The 21,902-nt window shown below is 32.3% G+C and overlaps 2 protein-coding genes across 6 annotated transcripts in view; one reads left to right on the forward strand and one right to left on the reverse strand.

The window, feature by feature from the left end:
* Positions 1-7,251: 7,251 nt before the first annotated feature.
* Dbe (KRR1 small subunit processome component homolog dbe) lies at positions 7,252-11,324 on the forward strand. Its single transcript, XM_070304298.1, has one exon. The coding sequence runs from the start codon at positions 7,360-7,362 to the stop codon at positions 8,278-8,280; it is 921 nt and encodes a 306-aa protein (XP_070160399.1). The 5' UTR covers positions 7,252-7,359; the 3' UTR covers positions 8,281-11,324.
* A 388-nt stretch (positions 11,325-11,712) lies between these two features.
* Pgant2 (polypeptide N-acetylgalactosaminyltransferase 2) overlaps positions 11,713-21,902 on the reverse strand; it is a 185,143-nt gene continuing 174,953 nt past the window's right edge. For all 5 annotated transcript variants that reach the window (XM_070304304.1, XM_070304303.1, XM_070304306.1 and 2 more), the window contains exons 4-10: positions 18,861-18,959; positions 16,597-16,664; positions 15,685-15,936; positions 15,313-15,528; positions 13,892-14,111; positions 13,404-13,614; positions 11,713-13,317 (exon numbers count right to left, since the gene is read on the reverse strand). In XM_070304304.1, the coding sequence (XP_070160405.1) occupies positions 13,048-13,317; positions 13,404-13,614; positions 13,892-14,111; positions 15,313-15,528; positions 15,685-15,936; positions 16,597-16,664; positions 18,861-18,959 (1,336 nt within the window). In that variant the 3' untranslated portion in view covers positions 11,713-13,047. The remainder of the gene's footprint in view (positions 13,318-13,403; positions 13,615-13,891; positions 14,112-15,312; positions 15,529-15,684; positions 15,937-16,596; positions 16,665-18,860; positions 18,960-21,902) is intronic.

The following is a 21,902-nucleotide window of genomic DNA, read 5'->3' on the forward strand; positions in this document are numbered from 1 at the left end:
TTGCGACTGTGGTGTCGTGATAGAAATGTATTTTTCTCCTACCGTCCCGTCATCTTCTCATCTGTGTATATATTACCTGTATATATACAACTTGTGTAGTAGTGGATAAATAATACTCGATACGCCATATACATGCATAAGAACCAATTTACAATCGGACGGGATAAGAAGCAGAATCAGAGATACATCGACGAAGCGATTTTTAATTCTGAATTAATATTCAAACCTTTCTAGAGCAATATCAATAATTAATTATCAGTATCAATTATCAGTTATAAATTAATAAAATTTATTTGCACGACAGTTTGAATACTTAAGCAACATATTTTGTTGCTCTCGTAAAAAATATCTCTTATGAAGTAAAAATTGAATTTAGAAGCAGGTAAATAAACAAAAAGAATTATACAATTATCTGCTTTTTATTTCTATCCACACAGTAATTGGCTTAAGACGATTCTAGATGTTCAGTAATTAGAAGAAAACGAAGCTACAATGCTCCGAGTATACCAATTAGTCGACTACTCGTAGAGTTTATATTCTCGACGTAAGACATCATTGGATACTTTAATAAATCATGATTGTGCTAAATGTTAATTGAGGAAAAAACTCAGTTAAAAATATAATTTTATAAAAAAATATATATATAGATGTATCTAATTTCTTTTAATGAATATAAAACTCTGTCTCTCTTTTTGCATAGTAAAATATCTAGAAAAGATTATAACATATAAATATAGATTGTTATAAATTTTTTAAATTCTTTTAGGAAGAGAAAGATAATTTTGATTAATATATTGCGTGATCATATAAACAATTACAAATTTCTTCGATTTTTCCTCATTTTATTTACCTTCGCGTTTAGAGTATCCAACTTCTTGACGTCTTCGTGGAGAATTATAGGATTATCATAAGTTTTATATATATACTAACGTTCGATGTGTATAACACGTGGCACATAAGATAATCGTGTAAAGGTAATATACACGAAGAGCACGGTATGACAGTTCTTAAAACGTCGAGACGATTGCAGAATCCCGTTCAAACGAGAACGAGAAATCGTTTGACTATTTTGTACTAAGAATTATCGACTATATACACGTCTAACGAGAGCGATTACGAACGACGATGTCGCAATTTGCGAATTTTTCCGTCGACGGATTGTAATAATTAGACAAATTTCTTGCTATAACGCATGTCTGTGCGGCTATCGTTTTTCATCTTTTGATGAAAGGATGATCTTTATGGAAAAGAAAGAGAGACGGAGCAAATGAGAGAAAGAGTGAGAATGTTGAATGGTGTATAAATAAAATCATATCAATCGTAAATAGTTCATGTTATCTAGATATACTACGATTATTACGATTATTATTTATCACAGTATGAATTAGCGAAGAATATTGTAATTGTATAATAAACTGGGTCATAGATCATCTTTGCTGTCCCAATATCTTTTGATGATCTTAATTTTAATATGGAGAAAAATTTGAAATTACTTTTTCTAATTCTATATTAATTTTTTAAAAAAACGACGATTTTTTATTTATACAAATTACAGTCATATTTTTTAACATTGCTTAAAGAAACTGTTATTTTATTTTAAAGGTAAGTGATAATATACAATATACATTATAGATGTCAATACTAAAATAAAAAATAGACACGTTAATTAATAAATTCTAAATTATTTTGCACACTTATTATAAATTTTTTGATAAATTAAGCTGTATTTAAAATGTATAAAAATATATTTATTAATTATCATTGCCTTCTCTTACATAACATGACTCAATCTTTATTGAGTCGCGATTGAGAACGCACAATTAAATAATTGAATCGCAAAATCGACTAATTAGCATTACGAAAGGCTTCGTGATTAATTAATAATTTAATAAATAATTAATCTACAATTTAAAATATACTTTTATATATTAATAATATTCCGCGCATACATATAATATAATATGTAAAATATTACTGCAACAAATTATTAATAATATGGTATTCGATCTTTGTGTATGTGTGTGACAGCCTATTGTAATAAATTTAATAAAAATGGGGCATTGCTATTTTCACCAAATTCAGATATTGAAGGCATAAAAATCATTACTCAAATGATAATTATTAAGTTTTATAATGATATTAAGTTTTATAATTTTATTAAATTTTGATTTGGAAAAGCGCTAAAAAACGAAATAGAACCAAAGTACGAAATAGAAAAGTTTCTTGTTTTGACGTGCTGAATTCATCCCTTTAGTTTGGACATACAGTTATAGGACACCTTGTATATATCGTCGTATATTATATTATATCGTCATAGTACGACATAGTAAAATATTCCGGCAATAAATTATCAATAACATAGTATTCCGCCTTGGTGGGGTGTGGGGTGTACACAATAGCGCGCTAATGTTGACGTCCTTGTTATTAATCGCGCGGCAACACTCGAGCAAGAAGGTAGTTTCGCGAGACGCTCTGTCAAATTTCTTTTTTAAACGCGATCGTGAAAAGTATCGGGAAATAATTTGTTATGATTAATATAATTTATAATTAATTATCTCGTATACAATTTAAATAATATGTAACTATATTCCGATGATACTTAGACTTTAAAAAAATTGGTTTGATACTTTATCGTATGACTTTTCAATTATTTAAATATAATTCAAATTGAAAATGCGCAATCCAATCATAGGATCAAGTAATTAATATAATGAAAGATTCTCGTAATACATCAATCGTTTAATAAATAATATATTATAATTTAAACTATTTCTATATAATATAATATTTTGTTTATATTGTATATGTCAATACATAAAATATTTCGGCAGCGAATTAGGATAATACCTAACATGGTATTTGGCCTTGGCGGCGTAAACATTGGCGCGCGTAAACATTATTTATGTATCACGGCCTTGTTATCGTTTATATACAAAGACACTTGAATAGAACTGTAGTGGGGTGAGACCCTCAAATTCTTTTCTTACGTTTTATCATTCGCGCGGCGATACTCGAGCGATACAGTAGCGGTGCGTGGTCGGTGCCGTCATCGTGCCGCGGACGGCTTTCGCGTCTTCCGCGTCGCGTATCAATACAGCATTGCCACGAGTCGCACAATGGCTCATATGTGGCACGCGCATTTGTGCGTTGAACGCACACTAGTGCGTCGTCGTTGCCGTCATCGTGCCGCACGAGCAACGATGCGTCGCGTTGTCGCGTTTCCGCGTTTTCGCGTCGTCGCGTCTTCGCGTTGGACTTTTATCTCGTTTTCATGATTGTCATCGAGAATCATACTTCGTTGCCGACTAAATGGGATGTCTCTCAGCATTGCAATCTTTAATATATTAATACCTATTAATACAATTAATTTTATATTAATATCAGTTAATATTAATACTATATTAATATTATATATTATATAAATATTTATGTATTAATAAATTTAATATATTAATGCAGGCGCAATGTTAAAACGCCTCAGTGTCGCGGCTGAGGTGAATGCCGGCCGCGTAGCAACGTATGTTCGTGCATAATATAGATGCATGTTCGCGCGGTTAATCTTGAACTTCGGTTCGAGAATCGGCTGTTGAGAGCACGTTCTGCTCCGACGAACGGTTCGGCCCGAATCGGTTAGAGTTCGGTCGATTGTTTTGGAATCGTCGTTCATGGGTCCCTTCTCTTGTACCGTCTAACAGCACATTGTAGAAATACTAACATGTTTGGCATTTGAGGAGTCGGCTGTACTAATTAGGTTTGATTTTCGCTCGCTAGAGAAGTTGATCTCCCGCTTTCGAAGTGATCTAGATTGTTAGCACGTAGAAGGTGGGTATCTTCATTCTCGACCCGTCTATCAGCCTTACGATAAACCCGGCTCAGTCTGTATGATAGAGACTTGGTGGTTCGTATGAAATCGTTCCTAACGATGTTCTAGTCGGCCCTCGATGGGAGCAGGCGCGGGTCAAGAGTCGAGCGAACCCCATTCGCGATGATTCCATCGATCGATTTCGTCTTCTTCCGCTTCCGCTTAACCTTTGCTCGAAGTAATCGGTGAATTCCCGACTTGTCGACTCCAAGTATGATTCTCACGTGAAACGGGGTTCGATCGTGCCGAAATTCGAAAGTGCGGGAGTGTCGTTCAAAATATCGCGCGTGTGGATCAACCTGAGAGGAGGAGGAGGCCTAGGAGAGGCATCGGGCACCGATGGAACAACCCTGTCGTAAGTAATTTTTTATTTGTATATTAATTATTTATTAATTGCGTACGTGCAATTTAAATTAAGCAATTAATCGTGTAATAGTAATTCGATTTTTTATTAATGATTTATTTATGATTTAAAAAAGAGAGAATTAAAAAAACAGATTTTATATAAAAGCTATAAATTTGTAAGAGTTTCTACCTTTAGATTATGGCTTTATATGGAATTATTAGAATTATTAGTAGTATTTTTTCTTAAAATTTATAAAATTATTTTATTTATCTACTTATTATTATATGCATCGGATATAAAATTCAATACGTATAATAAATTTTTTGAAATATTGATTATTTTGAGCGCTACTACAATTTGAATCTTCTATTTGTATGTTACAGATCAACATAGCGACCCCCCCCCCTCCCCCCATCCCCTGACATTCTGAGAGGAGGAGGAGGAGGCTTAGGAGAGGCATCCTGCACCGGCGGAGCAACCCAAAGGTGAATATTTATTATTTGTATTCTATTTGGTAAAAATCGCGCACGCGCATAAATTCGGTCTCATTATTTGAATGAATTAAATAAGAGAAAATTAGAAAGAAAGACTTTTACATAAATCCAATAAATGTTTTTATTATTAGGAAAAACAGTCTTTTTAGAATTTATAAAATTATTATTGTACGCATCGGATATAAAATAATATTTTTTAAAAATAATAATTATATTTTGGGCTTTGTTATAATTTGAATTTTATATTTGTATGTTACAGACAACGTAGCCTCAAGAACAACAACTCCGCTGTTGCGCGTCAGTGCCGGTGAGTGATAAACTTTTATTTAATTTTAAAGTAACGCATTTGTAGAGAATGTAGATGTAGATTGTAGATAAATCCGTTACTTTTAAATGGATGAGCTAAAATAGATCAAGTTGAATAACTTTTAATAAGTTTTTTTGATATACATTGCATCCATTGCAAAAGTAAATTAAAGAAAGAAGATCATAGAAAACATGTTTCTCCAAACTTTGTAGATTTTATCTAATTTATTAAATAAAGAACACTAATTATTTTATCAATACATCATTACATATATCCATATGATATGGTAACTTAGTCTTATAACATGCACCGATTAATTTTTTATAGCTCATCCATATCGTAGAATTTGTTTCTAAATACTGTTCTTAAACTTTCTTTTAACTGACACAGAGCCAAATAATCAATCGATTAAATTTATCTATAATATGATAATAAATGGCATAAATGTTATGTAAATTAATCTTATTTTATTATAATTTATATATTCTTATATAAATTAATATTATTCATTATCATCATATGTATATATATTATTATATTATTATATAAATTATATATTAATATATACATTTTAATCAAATTTATATATTTATCATAATTTTTTAATCAAAATTTTGATCGATCACTTTGTCTCAGTTAAAATAAAGTTATAAACGTCTAATGAAACATCGTAAAATCGCACGATCGTCAACGAGCGTAAAATGTTTACGCTCATCTGCCGGTGACAATAATTACCCGGCAAAAAAAAAAGTTTATCTTCTTATAAGGGCAAGAAAAATATTGCGTTTATTCGCCGGCGACAATAAATAGTCGGCGATGAAAGGAGTGTATATCTCCTTTTTCGATCTTTGATTAGAGATCGATCCAAAAAATAACCAGGAGCAACAAAAGGTAGGTCTGGCCTAACTGGCCAGAAGAATGGATATATAGGTTACGCAAAATAGGCGGCCAATATTGGCCAAAATGCGTAACGAGAAGTACATTTATATGATACTTAGATAGGATTAAAACACGCGAGTAGGGCACATGATTAGGGATACGTTCTCCAAATCGCTCAAATAAAAATAAACCCTAACCCTGTGAAGTGAAAAAGAGGAGAACTGTCCTCACACATTTTTCCTTCTCGATGGTATCTCCACTTTAACGAAGGTATTTGCCGAGTGAGGAAGTTTGAGTACTCTAATTGAATCTGAGGGCTATGCTGGCGGTAACATACAGCATTTTTGAGTGAAGTAGGTTTGATTGTTTTAAGATATTAGTAATTAATGACATCATATATTCCATCTTGGATTATTAGGGGTACTTGTATTATTAGATTAATTAATGAAATATTTCGAGTAAGCGTTTAAATAAGGCAAAAAATGGAGTACTTTAAAACAAAAATAGCGTCCAAATAGGGTATGAACTTTATATTATTTATATTATTAATGCATTATATATTTCTATTAATCAGATTTTTCCGAAAAATACAAGGCGACATATACTACTTTTTGGTCGAACATATATTCATGGCAAATTGGATTTAATCAACACGGTTAGAAAAGTAATTATAGAAAAATAATAATTATAATAGAATAGATCTTCGCATTTCGGAAATTAAAATTTTTCGTATTAGTATATTCAAGCTTTAAGAGAGGTAAATTTTTTTCGCAGTTCCGGCTTTTACGAGATATAAAAGTTATAGGCTTATCATTTTTACGATAAAATCAATATTGCAAAAGATACCGCCATTTTTCGTATGACTTTTAGGGAAAATTTGACAGTATATCTATCATCGGGCGATCGTATGAACATAAAAAAAATAAAAAATATAACGATAAATCGCGATGACCTCTTTCAGGCTTCTCTCTGTTGATAATAAAATATTTTATCATCTGTTGATCAATCAATTATATACCTTAATTCTTTCGTATATTTTACTATAGATGGCTTAGACATACTCCATTACATATTTTGGATACATAACACGTGACCGACTTTGACAGACTCGTATTTCGTAGATCGTGTTTTGGGGTCCATAAAAATTATTAATTTTTCCCGATATGATTTATATCAAGAATATGTAACATATATTAATAATTGATTAATTAATTAATAAATATTATATATTCAGAATAGATGTATAAATATCACATATACATATCTTTTCATTCATTTTTTTGTGAGAGATTTGATAACGAAATATATACGTAACTGAGACGTAACAGTGCTGCTAGCGTTTATGCTGTACACATGCGCGACATTAGTCCATCAACGCACGACGTAAATTTGCTTTTGAAACCTCGTGGCATCCTCTAAAAACGGAAATCCATAAAAAGAATAAAAAGAACTAGCTTGAATTTTTTTCAACATGGATTCTAAGAAGACTGGACCGATCGACAATGCGTGGTCATTGAAAATTCCACAGTTTAAAGAGAAGGATAACCCACATCGTCTCCTTGAAGAAAGTTCATTCGCAACTATGTTCCCGAAGTATCGGGAACAATATTTGAAAGAACATTGGTCGTTGGTTCAGAAAGTGTTAGCCGAGCATCATGTCAAGGCAGAGCTAGATCTTGTCGAAGGTAGTATGACAGTGAAAACCACTAGAAAAACGTGGGACCCATATATCGTCATTAAAGCACGCGACATGATCAAGCTCATGGCTCGTTCCGTTCCCTTCGAGCAGGCAGTGAGAGTTCTCCAAGATGACATTGCTGCAGACGTCATAAAGATATCCTCGCTTGTCAGGAATAAGGATAAATTTGTCAAAAGAAGACAAAGGCTCATCGGACCAAACGGATGTAATCTGAAATCCATTGAACTGCTCACCAATTGTTATGTCGTAGTCCAAGGCCAAACTGTGTCGGCACTTGGCCCTTACAAGGGTCTACAGCAAGTGAGAAAAGTAGTAGAAGATACGATGAAAAATATTCATCCAGTTTATAGTCTTAAAGCATTGATGCTTAAAAGAGAACTTGCTAAGAATCCAAAATTGAAGGATGAAAATTGGGAGCGTTATCTTCCCAAATACAATAGTAAGAATATAAGCAAGCGTAAAGAACCGAAGAAGAAGAAGGTGAAGAAACCATACACTCCATTCCCACCGCCTCAACCAGAAAGCAAACTTGATAAGGAGATGGCATCTGGCGAGTACTTCTTGAAAGAAGAACAGAAGAGGGCAAAGAAAAGGAAAGAACAGGAAGCGAGACATGAAGAAGCAACTAAGAGAAGACAAGAACGCAGAGCACAAGCATTTGTACCACCAGAAGAAAAGCCTGTTCAAAAGTGAACTGCTGAAAAACTGTGATATTAACATTATATGAATAAAGAAGAAAGTTTAATAAGAACTCTGCAGAAGCGCAAGATAGAATAATGTCATAACACAAATAATATAACAGGTATTTCTTTCATGATATCAATGATACGATATACAAAGGTACGTGATATGTAAAGTGAATGAAAAGGTATGAAAAATTGAATTTTGTTACACAAATATAAATTTACGGAAATATCCCGCTATTTTATTAAAAAAACTTGTTTTCATAATTACTGTAATATATTGCATTCTTAACATATATTTATACATATATATATATATATAATTTTTTTACATTTTTGTAAAATATGGAGTGGCGAAAATTTCGGTATTTAGCATTTTGAAAACTAATATACTTAGAATTTATTATATACACATTTTTCTCAATAATATATATATATTTATTTATTTTTATTTATTAAACTTACAGAATATTTTGAATGTTCCGAAACAATCTCGTTAAAATAAAATTTTGCACGTATTTTAACAGATAATATATTGTAAAAATATAATATTTCGAACGTTATTAATCATATTTCTTCTCTGTTTGATTTATATTTTTGATTCTGCTTTTTTGAATCAGAATATTTTGTTTCAAGTAGTATATAAAGTCTTCAATATGCTAATACCTTGCGTGACTCGATGCATCGCCATTTCAAATCTCACCGCAAAATTAATAAAGTAGCGGATGCCAATTCAGCCCTGAATTATTTTTCAACATCCAAAATCGCTCTTATCAGACAAAATATTAGATTAATATATCGTACTTGTCGTATGACAAGGGTGTAAATATTCGTTCAATATAATACAGCGCCCTTATTCTATCTGCACCACAATTTCGCTTCTTGAGTACAAATTTTCATATTACTGAATATACCTATATTAACATTGACTGGTTATCCGTTATCTTAATATTAGGCTCGGGTTGCCTATGATCTTATTTTACTGATTTTGGAAGTATGATATTTCTTTAACTTATATCTATACTTTTTCTCTTATGTCGTGGATATATTTATTTACAGATATATGAGTATATATATATGATTGTGTGGCGATCCCGCTTACGTGAGAAATGCACAGAAATGAATAATAAATATGTATTCATGCTAATTGCAACACAAGCTTTTTGGAATTGTTAGGACGGGAGGGGAGTGATCGATAGAAATATATATATATATATTTTGAATACGCATAATTATTTACAAAGCAGCGATTTTCACGTCACGTGAGATATAGACAAGTTTCAGAGTATTTTCCGCATGCTTCCGTTTGTGCGTGCGTATTCGATATCCCATATTTTTCGTACTTCCTCTTGGTTTAGTTAATAAAAAATTGGATTAATTTTTCCTTTTTAAAAAAGGTTCTCGATCAACAATTATGGGAGAGATCAGTGTATAGTACGATATTTTGTTTATTTGATAATATCGAAAGAATTATTTGTGGAGCTCTAATCTCTTGTAAATACTAGATTTAATCGTCAAATAATTTCTTATTAATAGTTAAGCATTCCATTAATTAAGCTTTGCATGCAAATTATTTGTTTATAAAACTTTAAATTATTTGAAAGCAAAGCTCCAAGTTATCTAGCTTTTGAAGCTTGGACGGCAAAATCCTTTAATTCAAACACTGATTGATTCTATAATTAGACTTTTCTTTTTCAATCTTTGGTTAAAAGTTAGTCGAAATCCTTCAAAGCATCTGTAACCGAAAGGAAGCGCGACAATACAGAGATATATGTATGTAGATATTTACTATCTGCGTATATGTATATCATCGCTAGCTGATTCTTCGATTAAAGGAAAATGTTTTAAAGGGTCGATGTTTTTTCTCGCGCGACGATACAATAAAAATCTGAGATTTTTTAGACATTTTGATTTTCAGAAGCGATTTATTTTCATAATATGCGATCGTCTTCGTTTAATAGAGACATGGACGAAATCGATCGCGTAATATATCTATATTGAATTTATTATCAGCCTACATATAGAGAGAATATCGATATCAAAAGAATTTTTTTGCCATATGCTTAGTGCAGTAGCTAACTGGATTAATATATTGATGCCCGTGTATTATACAAAATTTTATTAAGATGCTATTATTCATCTTGCTTCGCGATGTTTATAATCCTAGCACGAAGCAACGGCAGTAAGATATTATCGTCGGAAAGTATAAGTGTAGAAAAAATCACGTCTTCTGCTACATATTGCTATATTAGTCGTGTCAACTGCCACTTTGATTTACTTAACACGTTGTAGACGAGTAATGGAATCGACAAGGTGCGACAAATGCACTTAAGAAAATTTTTACGTTTTTAGTTTTTTAATTTATGTTTATAATCTTTAAAATCGAATTTTTTAAAATTGATGATTACTATAATAAGAATTATTTCTCTAATGAAAAATGAAAAATTGGAGAATAAATATTTTACTTCTAAGAATTAAAAACTCAAATGTATAGAATCAAATTCTATTTCAACTTTTTCTAATCCACTTATTTTTGGAATATTATATTACCGAGCTACAATATGTTAAGTATGCTTATAAGTTTCAGTTATACCGTACTTTTCGCACAACCAAGTAAGTATACAATTAGTTACAAAAATAAATCTCTTTTCTGCGAATCTCGTATAGCGCATATTTTTGACGAAAAAGCGTTTTGTTCGTCGCGATTTATTTGATTACGGAGATAAGTATCGGCGGATTTAAAAATGCGCCCCGTATACACTAAGATCAGATAAAAATAACATACATTTTGCACAGATATTGCGTGATTGCGAGATTAATCAACATAGCAATATTAGCTAAGAAGTTTCTTGCGTTGTACATTCTCAGTGTGTCATGTGTAAATCAAAATTAGTATAAAATTTGTGGATTTTCGGACTGTGCAAACAACGTACATGACATTTTTTAAGACATCCTAAACAAATGGAATTTTCCATTATGTGAAACTTGTTAAAAATTTAAATGTCTAATTTATTGCGATGTAGAACGAGAACACAATCGTGTTGTGAATGTTTCTTTTTTAGTATAAATATAGCAAAAATCTTCTTTGCGTTTATTTGTTTAAAAGCGTAATCTCAAAATGGTGTTTGTGATAAAACTATCATTTATCTAAAATATGAAGTAATGCCAAAGTTTTGGCTTTCGTCGTATAAAAAAATATTACATACAAGTAAATATAAAAAAAGATGAATTGCCCATTACTTGGACACTTAAACTACTATAAAGTACTATGAAGTATCGACTTTCACTAAATTTCAGTTTGTGATAAGTAAAAATGTCATAAAATTAGTTGTGTATCTTTTATGTATAATTATATTCTGAGATATATATATATATATATATATATATATATATATATATATATATATATATATATATATTCCTATCTTTTTGTTTCATCAATTCTGATTATACATAAAACAGAAAAAGATAATTTAATTTTTAACCTTTGCTTTTTCCTTAATCGATTTCTAAACGGTGACCTTTTTTATTATTATATTTCATTAATAACGTTGTTGTCATCTTATGGACCGATTTCACTTAACTCTTCATGTCAATCTAAATTTACAATTATATTATACACAAATCTTCTATATTAATGAGAGTTCCTTTTCAAAAGGAATAAATTTATATTTATACATTAAATTAAATTTTTTGAGATTTTATAAACGATACATCTTGCGAAAAGTGACGAGTTGCCACGCAATACTCTATAAGTCAATCTTTATTCAAGTAATATATTTCTCAAACAAATTCTTCGAGTCTGATAATCATAAGCCAAAACTGTGCATGAATATTCTGCGTATACAATTCAATTATTTCTTAATTAATATACACATTTAGCTCTCTTTATAACACTTTAAACCGCGAATACAAGGGATTTGTTTGCTCTATTAATTCTCTTCGAGGCTAAAAGTGTTAAAATGGCTTTTTCAATATTATGATTTTCCTTCATTTAAATCCAACGCACATTTGAAGTATACATATACCGTAATCCATGTATTCGAGACTTAAGACAGTCGCAACCAACGTGCTTCGGGTCGCAACATCGAAACGGTATATACAACTTCCGCATTGGCACAATTCGTACACACATTCCTTCACGTTTTTTACATTATTTTACTATAAATAATATTATGCTTATCACACATCGATTGCGAGACGTTACCCTATCAATAAGATTAATTTTTTGTCATTATAAAAGAAGTGAGGATTTCTAGCGTTTTCTTAGTATCTAAGAAACCGATCAAAAGCGATAGAATTTCGAATGGATATTAAAACTAAAGCTTATTGATTAAGACAACTGTATCATATACACCAAGCAGTCTTAAAACTTTTTTCACTCTTTTCTGCGAAATTATCTCGTCTCATGTAATACCACTTTTTCATTATTATACATTGCCCGGATTCAAATACACTCTCGTCTAAATTTTATGGAACAAGCTGCATTGGGAAATGGCGAACTTACAAATCAGCGCGGTACAAGACAGACTCTTCTTCGGTACTATATGAGAGACCAGAAGAAGAGCCACGATTATCGCACAAAGATACGCTGATATACGATAAGTAACTTGCCCGAATTGATCGATCTGTTTGCGCGCGGACAGCCAGTCCCTAATTAAGTAACGGCGCCTCCGACGCGGTCGGCTTCGGTTAGAATGACTTTGATCACGTCGCGGCGCGCGACGATAAGTAAGAGTCTTGCGGATGAATGACGTGTTCACCGCAACCATATCAGCTAGTGATTGTGGTGGTAGAGATGCCACCTCTGCGTCTCCGCATTCGAATCACACTTTTCCGCCGTGATACCGCGCTGCGCGTGATATCGCGAATCCACGCACACAGGTATTCTGGTGTGGCGGATCAAACCGCCTTCCAAGTGCCGCCACTTCTGATTCTCACTGCCGTCGCAGATTTGCATCAGTAGCGTCGTGCCCTTGGCGTACACCGGTAAGGTCAGGCAGAGATCGTGATGTTTGATCAAGCCGTCTTTCGTGAGGCCCCACTCCTACGAAATGTATATCGATATTTATCTATCGAATATATTTAAACTTTTATTGAATTTAGATTATTCCTTTGTTCCGATATACTTACCTGATTACCACCGGTATTATGACAAGGATAAAGACCCACGTTTCCGTCGAGAAGATGGCCCATGCTATCTAAGCAGGCAGTGCCTTGCTTCAAAGAGCCTCCTGGACCACCCTCGCTCGTAGGTATTATCAATTCGGGATAGACGTTCTTCAGATACCAACTAAAAGGCTTGCAATGCAGTTTTCGTTTTAGCTCCATCCTGTCTTGGATACTGAAACACGTAATTATTTATAGAAAGACAACACATAATTTTGCATTCTTTTAATTAATTCTTCTATTTTTATGTATTTAATCATAATATCAAGATATATATTGATGCGAATGAGAAAAGGAGAGTTCAGTTTTAAGAAATAGATTTTTATACATGTTTCATGTATTCAAATATGTAGCGTATTTTGATATGGCGTTAAACGACATGATGAAACGCAGTGAAATTAGAGCTTTGTCTCTCGAGAGTTTAATTGAAACGTCGGCGCAAGTAGACTTACTTTCCGTAAGGGATGTTTCGTGCCAACGGCACGGCGTTATAGTAGAATTGCTTGTAGTCGTCCATCCATACTTCGGCGGCGCGCCTCGTATTTCGCGCAAATACGTTTCCGCTGCCTCCAGGGAACGAGTAAGGATGACGTTTGCGGAATACATGGCCCACACGTGAGCACGGGATAATCTCTAAGCTGCCACCGCATTGCCACACGCGAAACGATATTTCTGAAAGAAAGTTACAAGCGTGCAATGTAAGCGGTATAAGCGCAAACGTTAAATGCGAGAAAGGGAGTAAACTAGAGTGTAGTGAAACAAAAGAGAATGCATAAATTCCCAGATCTAATCTTTTCTTATGTCGTATTATTCCTATATTTCTGAAATGCTTTTTGTTGTATATAATATTATAAGAGAAAATTAAAAATTCCATCTCTATCTCGACAAGAGTTTAAAAAAAAAAAACATCTTATACCTTAGAATATATAATATACATATTATTTGCAAAATTTTATGTTAGCAAATAGAAAAATGATGTTTTAATACACAAATCAGTTAAGTTACGCTAAACTGAGATAATATTAACATTATTTCAAAGAACTCGACAATTTTTCTTCTCTATTCGAAATAAGGTCGAAGTTATTTCACATTTCTGACATATATTGGTTTTCTCGCTATGTTTTCCACGAAGTTGTTACAAACTGCGCACAAGATGGTAGTTTCGAATAGTTTGTTTTCTTTCATGTTTGAAACCTGTAACGACAGACGCAGCATCTTTCTTGATACTTGGAGAATAATTGATGTTTTAAACGTGAATAGGCAACGTGACACTTTACGCGATATCGATTAAGTGTGAATCTTATTAAAGACTGAAGCGTCGCTTGATCAATTTTAATTCATTTTATTGAATAATTTTTATGGCAATAAATAGGTAATCGCGATTCTTCCCAAACTTTCGAGAGCCGAAATGTTTTAAATGTTATTTATATATGCAACTGTCAGATATAGTGGAAAATAAGTTAATATTTACATCAATATTTGATATTTCTTAACATAATCTAATAAAAAACGTTTAAAACTTGTTAAGCAATTATAATTCTCACTTTGATCCAATAAAAAGTTTACTCTGCTGCAAAGTACTCATTTTAAGTTGCGCGTGCCTCATACGAAAGTTTTTGTAACGAAGTACATCGACCACATGCAATATCTCTCGTAGCATTTGCAATTTTCTTAAAGCGAAATATCTCTTTAGACGTTAGTTTTAGAAAATAAATAACAAATTAAAAAAAGCGTTTTCTTCTATAAAATATTTTTGCATCTTTTATAAAGAAGAGTTAACGTGATTAAAACTATTTAAGAATCGTATGGCGAATTTTTGTTAACTTTTGCCAAACACGCTTTATACTCTGTACACAAAACTGTATAATTATACCGAGATTCTCGCCGCCCCAAACATCCATCTGAGTATCGTATTTGCCGAGTTTCTCAAAGTACGCTTTGTTGATGACAAACAGTCCGCCAGCAATCATAGGGGTCCTAATAGCTTGCGTTGGGTCCTTTTGTCTCGCCTGTCGTTCCGCTTGGCTGAGATATTCCCATTTAAAGACCAAACTCCAATCGAAACCACCTCTGAGGTCAGCGGAAGCTCCTAAGAACAAGATAAAATTGTTTGATTCGCTTAGGAAGGAGTATTACGTAGAGATATTTTTTGTGATATCTGGAAAAAGAGAACGGAACTTTTTCTTCTTATTTCTCAGAAATATAGACGATCGTAGAAACGCGTCAATGCTTATGATATACTCACCAATATATTGGAAAGTGTCCATACTGATCACATCGATCACAGGACAGACCACCCTGGTCGGGTCTTCGGCCACCCTTTCCAGAAGTGGTTCGAGCCAGTCCGCGTTGCATTCGCAATGCGAATCCAAAAATGTCAACACACTCGCGGTAGCTGCATCTGCGCCGCGGACACGCGATCTCATCAATCCCTCTCTCTTTTCGTTTCTGATCACACGAACTTTATGAATTCGCGATAGCTCTTCGCCGTCTTCGGCTGCAAAGAAACCAATTTCTTTTATTTTACATTTTTAATTTTACATTAATTGAAAGCGTTTGTTATGTATTGTTATTTGTAAATTTGTGTACGATTACAATATCATTTTACGTATTTCGTTATGCGATTATTATTTATTATTTTAATTATTTTATTTGCAGCCTATTATCTCTGTTCATTTAATCAAAATATATAATTTCTTGTTAAGAAAATATAAACTTTAAATTGTTAGTATCAAGCATGCACAAATTTCGAGATCATAATTTAATGATACATATTTAGGGCGATAAATCGTATCGTAAATGATGGATTAGCCATGATTTCACCAATCCTTTAATGGTATTAAATATAGTATTAAATATGTATAATATTAAGCACGATTTTCCGTAATTGAATATACATATTATTTGCATTTTCATTACGCTAAATTACGTTAAATATTATATACGCACAATATTCTCCTCGTAATGAATTGATCCGCGAGTATAAGTTGTCGCTTTTGTTTAATACGATATCAAATCTTATAATAAATTTATTTTCAATCATAATTTACAATTTAAACCTTATGCTTGATAAATAGATAAAATTACTTTTATTATTATTTTTTTTTTTAAACGCTCGAGCTTGTAAATACAATACATAATATGTGAAACTACTTACGATGATCGCTGAAATCATCTACTAAAATGATTTCCTTGATCAGATGTTCCGGACTTCTGTTCAGTACACTAAAAACAAAAGAGTACTGTTAATTACAGTAAGACTTTATAAATATTAATATTGACATGAGATCGTTCTTGCACAATCCTTCTTCGTTTCAGTTATTCAATTTAAAGATTTCGATATGTCATTTCTTTTCTAAATTACTATAATTCAATTCTATATAAACATTTCCAGTCGATTAACGTCAAATAAAGTGAGGTACCGGATTAAGAGAAGAATAGAAGCTTCAGATTATCCCATTGAATCTTTTATCAAAGTTTCAAGGATTCTTGCCTGACCATTTGCCTCTTGTTCGAACGTTCTCGTGTTATCTTGTCCCATTCTATTCCATTAATATAAAATGATTATTGTAAATACTAAGGAATTGAAATAAAAGAGAATTATTGTAAATAATTAGGGCGCCTTTTACTAATTAAAATTATCCTTCCGTGTGAAGAAATTTTTTAACTCTACGATTATTTTTAATTTAATTAATCTTCAATGTCTCAATAGGGTTATTACAAACATATTAATGAAATAACGAAAGATTATTATTTTTTAATTTCTTTAATCGCATTAAGATACTGTCTTAACTTTCATAGAAAACTTTGACAAGGCGTGAAATTGATCATGAAGAATTTCGTGCGTCGCATCAAGATAGAGGTGATGAGGTGTGGTTTCGTCGTGGTAATTAAGACTTCCTTTTAATTTCATCGACCGAAGTGGTAGAGCCGATATATCTCCGACGCTGCCACGCGTTACAGACTTAAATAAATTTCCCGACTCTTGCCTGTTTCCTTTTTCCGGTTCGACGATGAGAACTTCGAGCAACTTTTGCGCGGAGACTACCTCCGGCGAGAAATGTGGCTCGTACTTTCCTTCATTCAGGGTGGGACGTCCCGTAGTGAAAAACGTTTCAATTAATACGAGAGCACTTATGACACTTATGAGAAATAGTAATGATTTATGTCTCCGAATGATATGTTTCTGGAGAGAATATATGATAAAAAGGTTGAAGTTATTAAAAAAACATCATATATGAACAATATATTATACTTTAATCGGGGATAAAATTTAAATTAAAAAAAAAAAAAAAAAAATACAATTTAGAAAAAGCTAAAAAAGCCAAATATCGTTAAAATAATTTAGTATCCCTCTTTACAACTTTTTACTACAAATGCGAAATATTATTTTAAACGAATATGTTATAAATAATGTAAATTAAAAGAGCGCTGCATCAAACGTGGGGTTGTCTCCTTAAAAAACTATTGCCAAATCGAATTAATTTATTCATTATCAATTGATAGCAATTTATAGTTTCCATGAAAGAATGAAGAGAAACTAATTTTTATATTTTTTTATATATATATTTGACAAAGATCTGTCGGATTCCTCGATTTATCGCATTCATGTATGTAATTACATATATATATATATATATATATATATATATATATATATATATATATATAAACGCATAAGTGCGAGGGATATAAAGCGATGGAACGACGATTAAAAAATTCCATCGGATGCTATCACCCAATTCCGGTTGGAATTGAGAATCTTCGTGCGTTTCTCACAATTCGTTGATCGCATCGAGAATTGAAGATTGCCGTGCTCTACGCATCTATACCATCTACGATCGCGTAAGAATTTTCCTCGATAATTTGATTCGGTAATTATTTTGCGTTTGGGAATTTAATCGCGTAAAAATGCTCACCTTTTATTTCTGAATATATTCAATTTCTGAATTATTTTTCATTTTTAATGCCTTAATTTTTTAACACAATTTGCAATTTAGCGGACTATTAAGAGCCAGTAGCGGATGATAGGGCGTCAGTTTCACAGAATATTAATTTTTCTCTGAGACTGATTAATGTGCACAAATTTTTCTTGCTCCTGTACAAAGTATAAATAAATCTCATTTCGAGATTCTAACAAACTCCTCTATTTACCCACCTGAAGTAGCGTAGACGAGAAAAATCTGTGTTTTCATATATAAAGTCGTATTTAATCTTTAATATTATAGTTGATAATTTTTTAAATATTTTAAAAATATTTTACAAAAATAATTAAATATGCTAATCTTTGATTAAGTTTATATACAAAATATAATTGTAATATACAAAATATCAAGGAGGAAATAAGATCCATGTATATATTTAAATTTGAAGTGTAATTGCATTTGCATTTTATGTAAAGCAAAATTGTTTCAAACTTACCTGACGACAGTTCTGAGTAGCGTAGACCGTGCTTCATTGTGGAAAGTAATTATAACGGAAGTCGATGGCAAATCCTGTCTCCATTGTTTCATTCTACACCTGTAGCGAGAAAATAGTATAATTATGAAGTTGTCAAGAAATCTGAAATGTGTTAGTGGTTTCAATGAAAATCAAGGTTATCGGGTAAAATATTTTGGTGATGATGCCTTTCTTTCCACTCTATTCTGCATTTGTATCATTCATACAATACAGATGCAGATCTTTAATATTATATCTTGTTAAACGATAATCCTGAATTACGTAAAAATAGATACGATCTCGAAATAGAAATCTCTTTTTTTTTTAAATAAAATTTGAATGAATTTAAATGAAATGAAAAACTGTATAATCTCTATGGGATTAATATTTTCCGATATATGTAATCGAATGCTAAATATCTGATAAAACCAGGATCAGGAATCATGATGTTACCGGACATGGTAAATTATTCAATGCAGTATTTAATTTAGTATTCTTTATTCTAAATTGTTTCAGTAAATTAAATATTTGGTTTATTGCGATGGATAAATAATACAGAAATACTTTCTAAAGTTCCGACATGGATTTTCTACAGGTTTCACTTTTTTTTATTGCAATTTCAAGATTTGTATGACGTTTGCCGAGAGATATTTAACAATATTTTGCAATTCTTTTCGTGTTTCGCAACATAAATATGTTCACAAATTAGAAACAAAATGCGTTAAAACTGTCGCATAAATTCGACTCGACCATCCACGTAACGGCTTGAATTTTTACGCCATATTCATAAATTCGTGCTACCGCTTCACTAAAGACGCGCTTGAAAATTGTATTAGCCATAGCTTCGTAGATATAGATGCAAATTGTCGGTAGCCGACGTCGATATAAATTCAAAATCCCTCTCCTATTTCGCAATTCACTTTCTGTTAACTCATTTCTAAATTCTTCTTTTTAAAACGCATCTTATTTTAAACAGTATATGAAAGTTTGATAAAAGAAAGAACAAGGAAAGTTGAATGTTTACGACGACAGTGTTCTTTAATTTATGCACAACAATTTATGCAGCCTGGTGGAAAATAAAGTCTCTCCCTCTCTCTCTCTTTTTTTCTACGAGATTGTTTTAATTTCGATCTAATCATTGAGAAACTTTATTTATTTTTTAATGTAAAAAAACAACATACCATAAAACACATTAACGTGACATTGCTTAATTAAAGCTACTTTTTAATAATGTGTGCATGCAATTAAAAAAAAAAAATTAAGATAATTCTACATTTAACAATTTTACGCTTGCTTCGGATTTTTAATATTTTTCTTTTTATGATGTTAGAGTAAGAGGGAAAAAACAGAGAAAAGTCGGAATAATTATATTTCTTTGACGCGTTGCGTTTTCAAATGCTTGACGCGAGCAGAGAGAATAGCGGAAGTGGCCTAACCGCGTCAGAAGTGGTAGTTAAGAATCAGGAACGGGAAGAGAGAAGATCGCGCGTTTATACGGGAGGGCAGAGTCTGCGCAAAGAGGGCACATAAATGCGACCAGACGATCCCAATATGTCAGCCCCTCTTTGCCAAGATAAACTCGCGGGGCGTGCGTTGAATACGGTTTACCATAGGTGCATAGATGGGCGAATGCACTTTTTCGTGACGACGCGCGTCAAACGTGATCGCGAAACTTTCGCACCACCATTACTGGAAGCTATCGTGCCTCGTATGCGAGTCACCGAGTAGAGGGATGGGACCCCTAGAAACGCGTGATTCCCATTAATTTAACTCAGAGTCCCGGATCCGCATCTTTTCAAACATCTCCAATGATAGTCTGCGATCTTTGCGTACTTTGCGTGAAAGTTTATATATATTATATAAATCATCACATCTTCTTCACCTATGAATTTTATGTTAACAGCATTACGTTAGTAATTTTCGTTATTTCATTAATATTATTAATTGGTTGATATCCAGTGTGTATTTATGTAATAATAGGTATCGTTTCATATATAATCAAAATTTAAAGTGTGATTTATTATTACACTTTTATCGGCGTGTAATTAAGCAACTTGAGCGGTGGCGAACAAGTTTGGTAATGAGTAATTTAGATGCTCATTACCGCGCTTCTAGACGCTTCCTCCGCGCTTCGTTGCTCCGATCCCGTAGGCGCGCGGCGGAGAAATCGACAAATTAATTCCGGAGGACCATAATTCCGCATTAAAGCCGACTAGTCTTTACGGCGACATGTTTGTCGACGACAAAATTGCACGCACGAGCCTTAAAGCGACTCCGGCAGATGAGACAGATCGTCCGAGTGTTTTAATTCGAAACTTCAATTTAGGATCTGCTCCGTACCACTGTATCCGCTAAAGTGGATAATGCGCGACCAGTCCGCACGATTCCATTGGACGCTTGATCGTAATATATTTCACGAGCGCGCATGTATGGACATACTCGTGCGGATTGATCATTGTCAGAGAATACATCATGCGGTGGAGAAAGAGAATGACAGGCAGAGAGAAAAATTGGAGTGTAGCTACGAAAACAGTCCGATGCAATTAAAACAAACCAATTTATAATCAAACAAACCATTATTGTCTCTTAATACTGAAATAATACTTAATACTGAACTTAATACAAATTTACAGACCTAATATAGTAATACAGTAATTTAATTTATATATCATAAAATTTTAAATATGAATATATGAGAATTCCAAGACGATTTTTTGACTGATACATCAACATTGTTTTCATTGAAAACTTGACTTTGACACCTAAAATAAAGAAATTCGCGCTTTACGCATTTAAAAAATCTCTATAATGATATAAGAACTTTTTTATTACAAATTATTTTCGGAGAAAGATTTTTTATTGCAGGTAATATTTTAATAATGTGTCACGAGTAACATGTAAAAAAAAACTAATATTAGCGACTCCTCCATATTTAATAATATTAATGATCGATGATATAACTGTTACATGTAATATCATATTTCTCGAATATATTATATAACATACACACATACATTATTCATT

The sequence above is a fragment of the Polyergus mexicanus genome, unplaced genomic scaffold, assembly GCF_030449975.1.
Source record: "Polyergus mexicanus isolate NDT 795.1 unplaced genomic scaffold, iyPolMexi1.0 SCAF_11, whole genome shotgun sequence".
Lineage (NCBI taxonomy): Eukaryota > Metazoa > Arthropoda > Insecta > Hymenoptera > Formicidae > Polyergus > Polyergus mexicanus.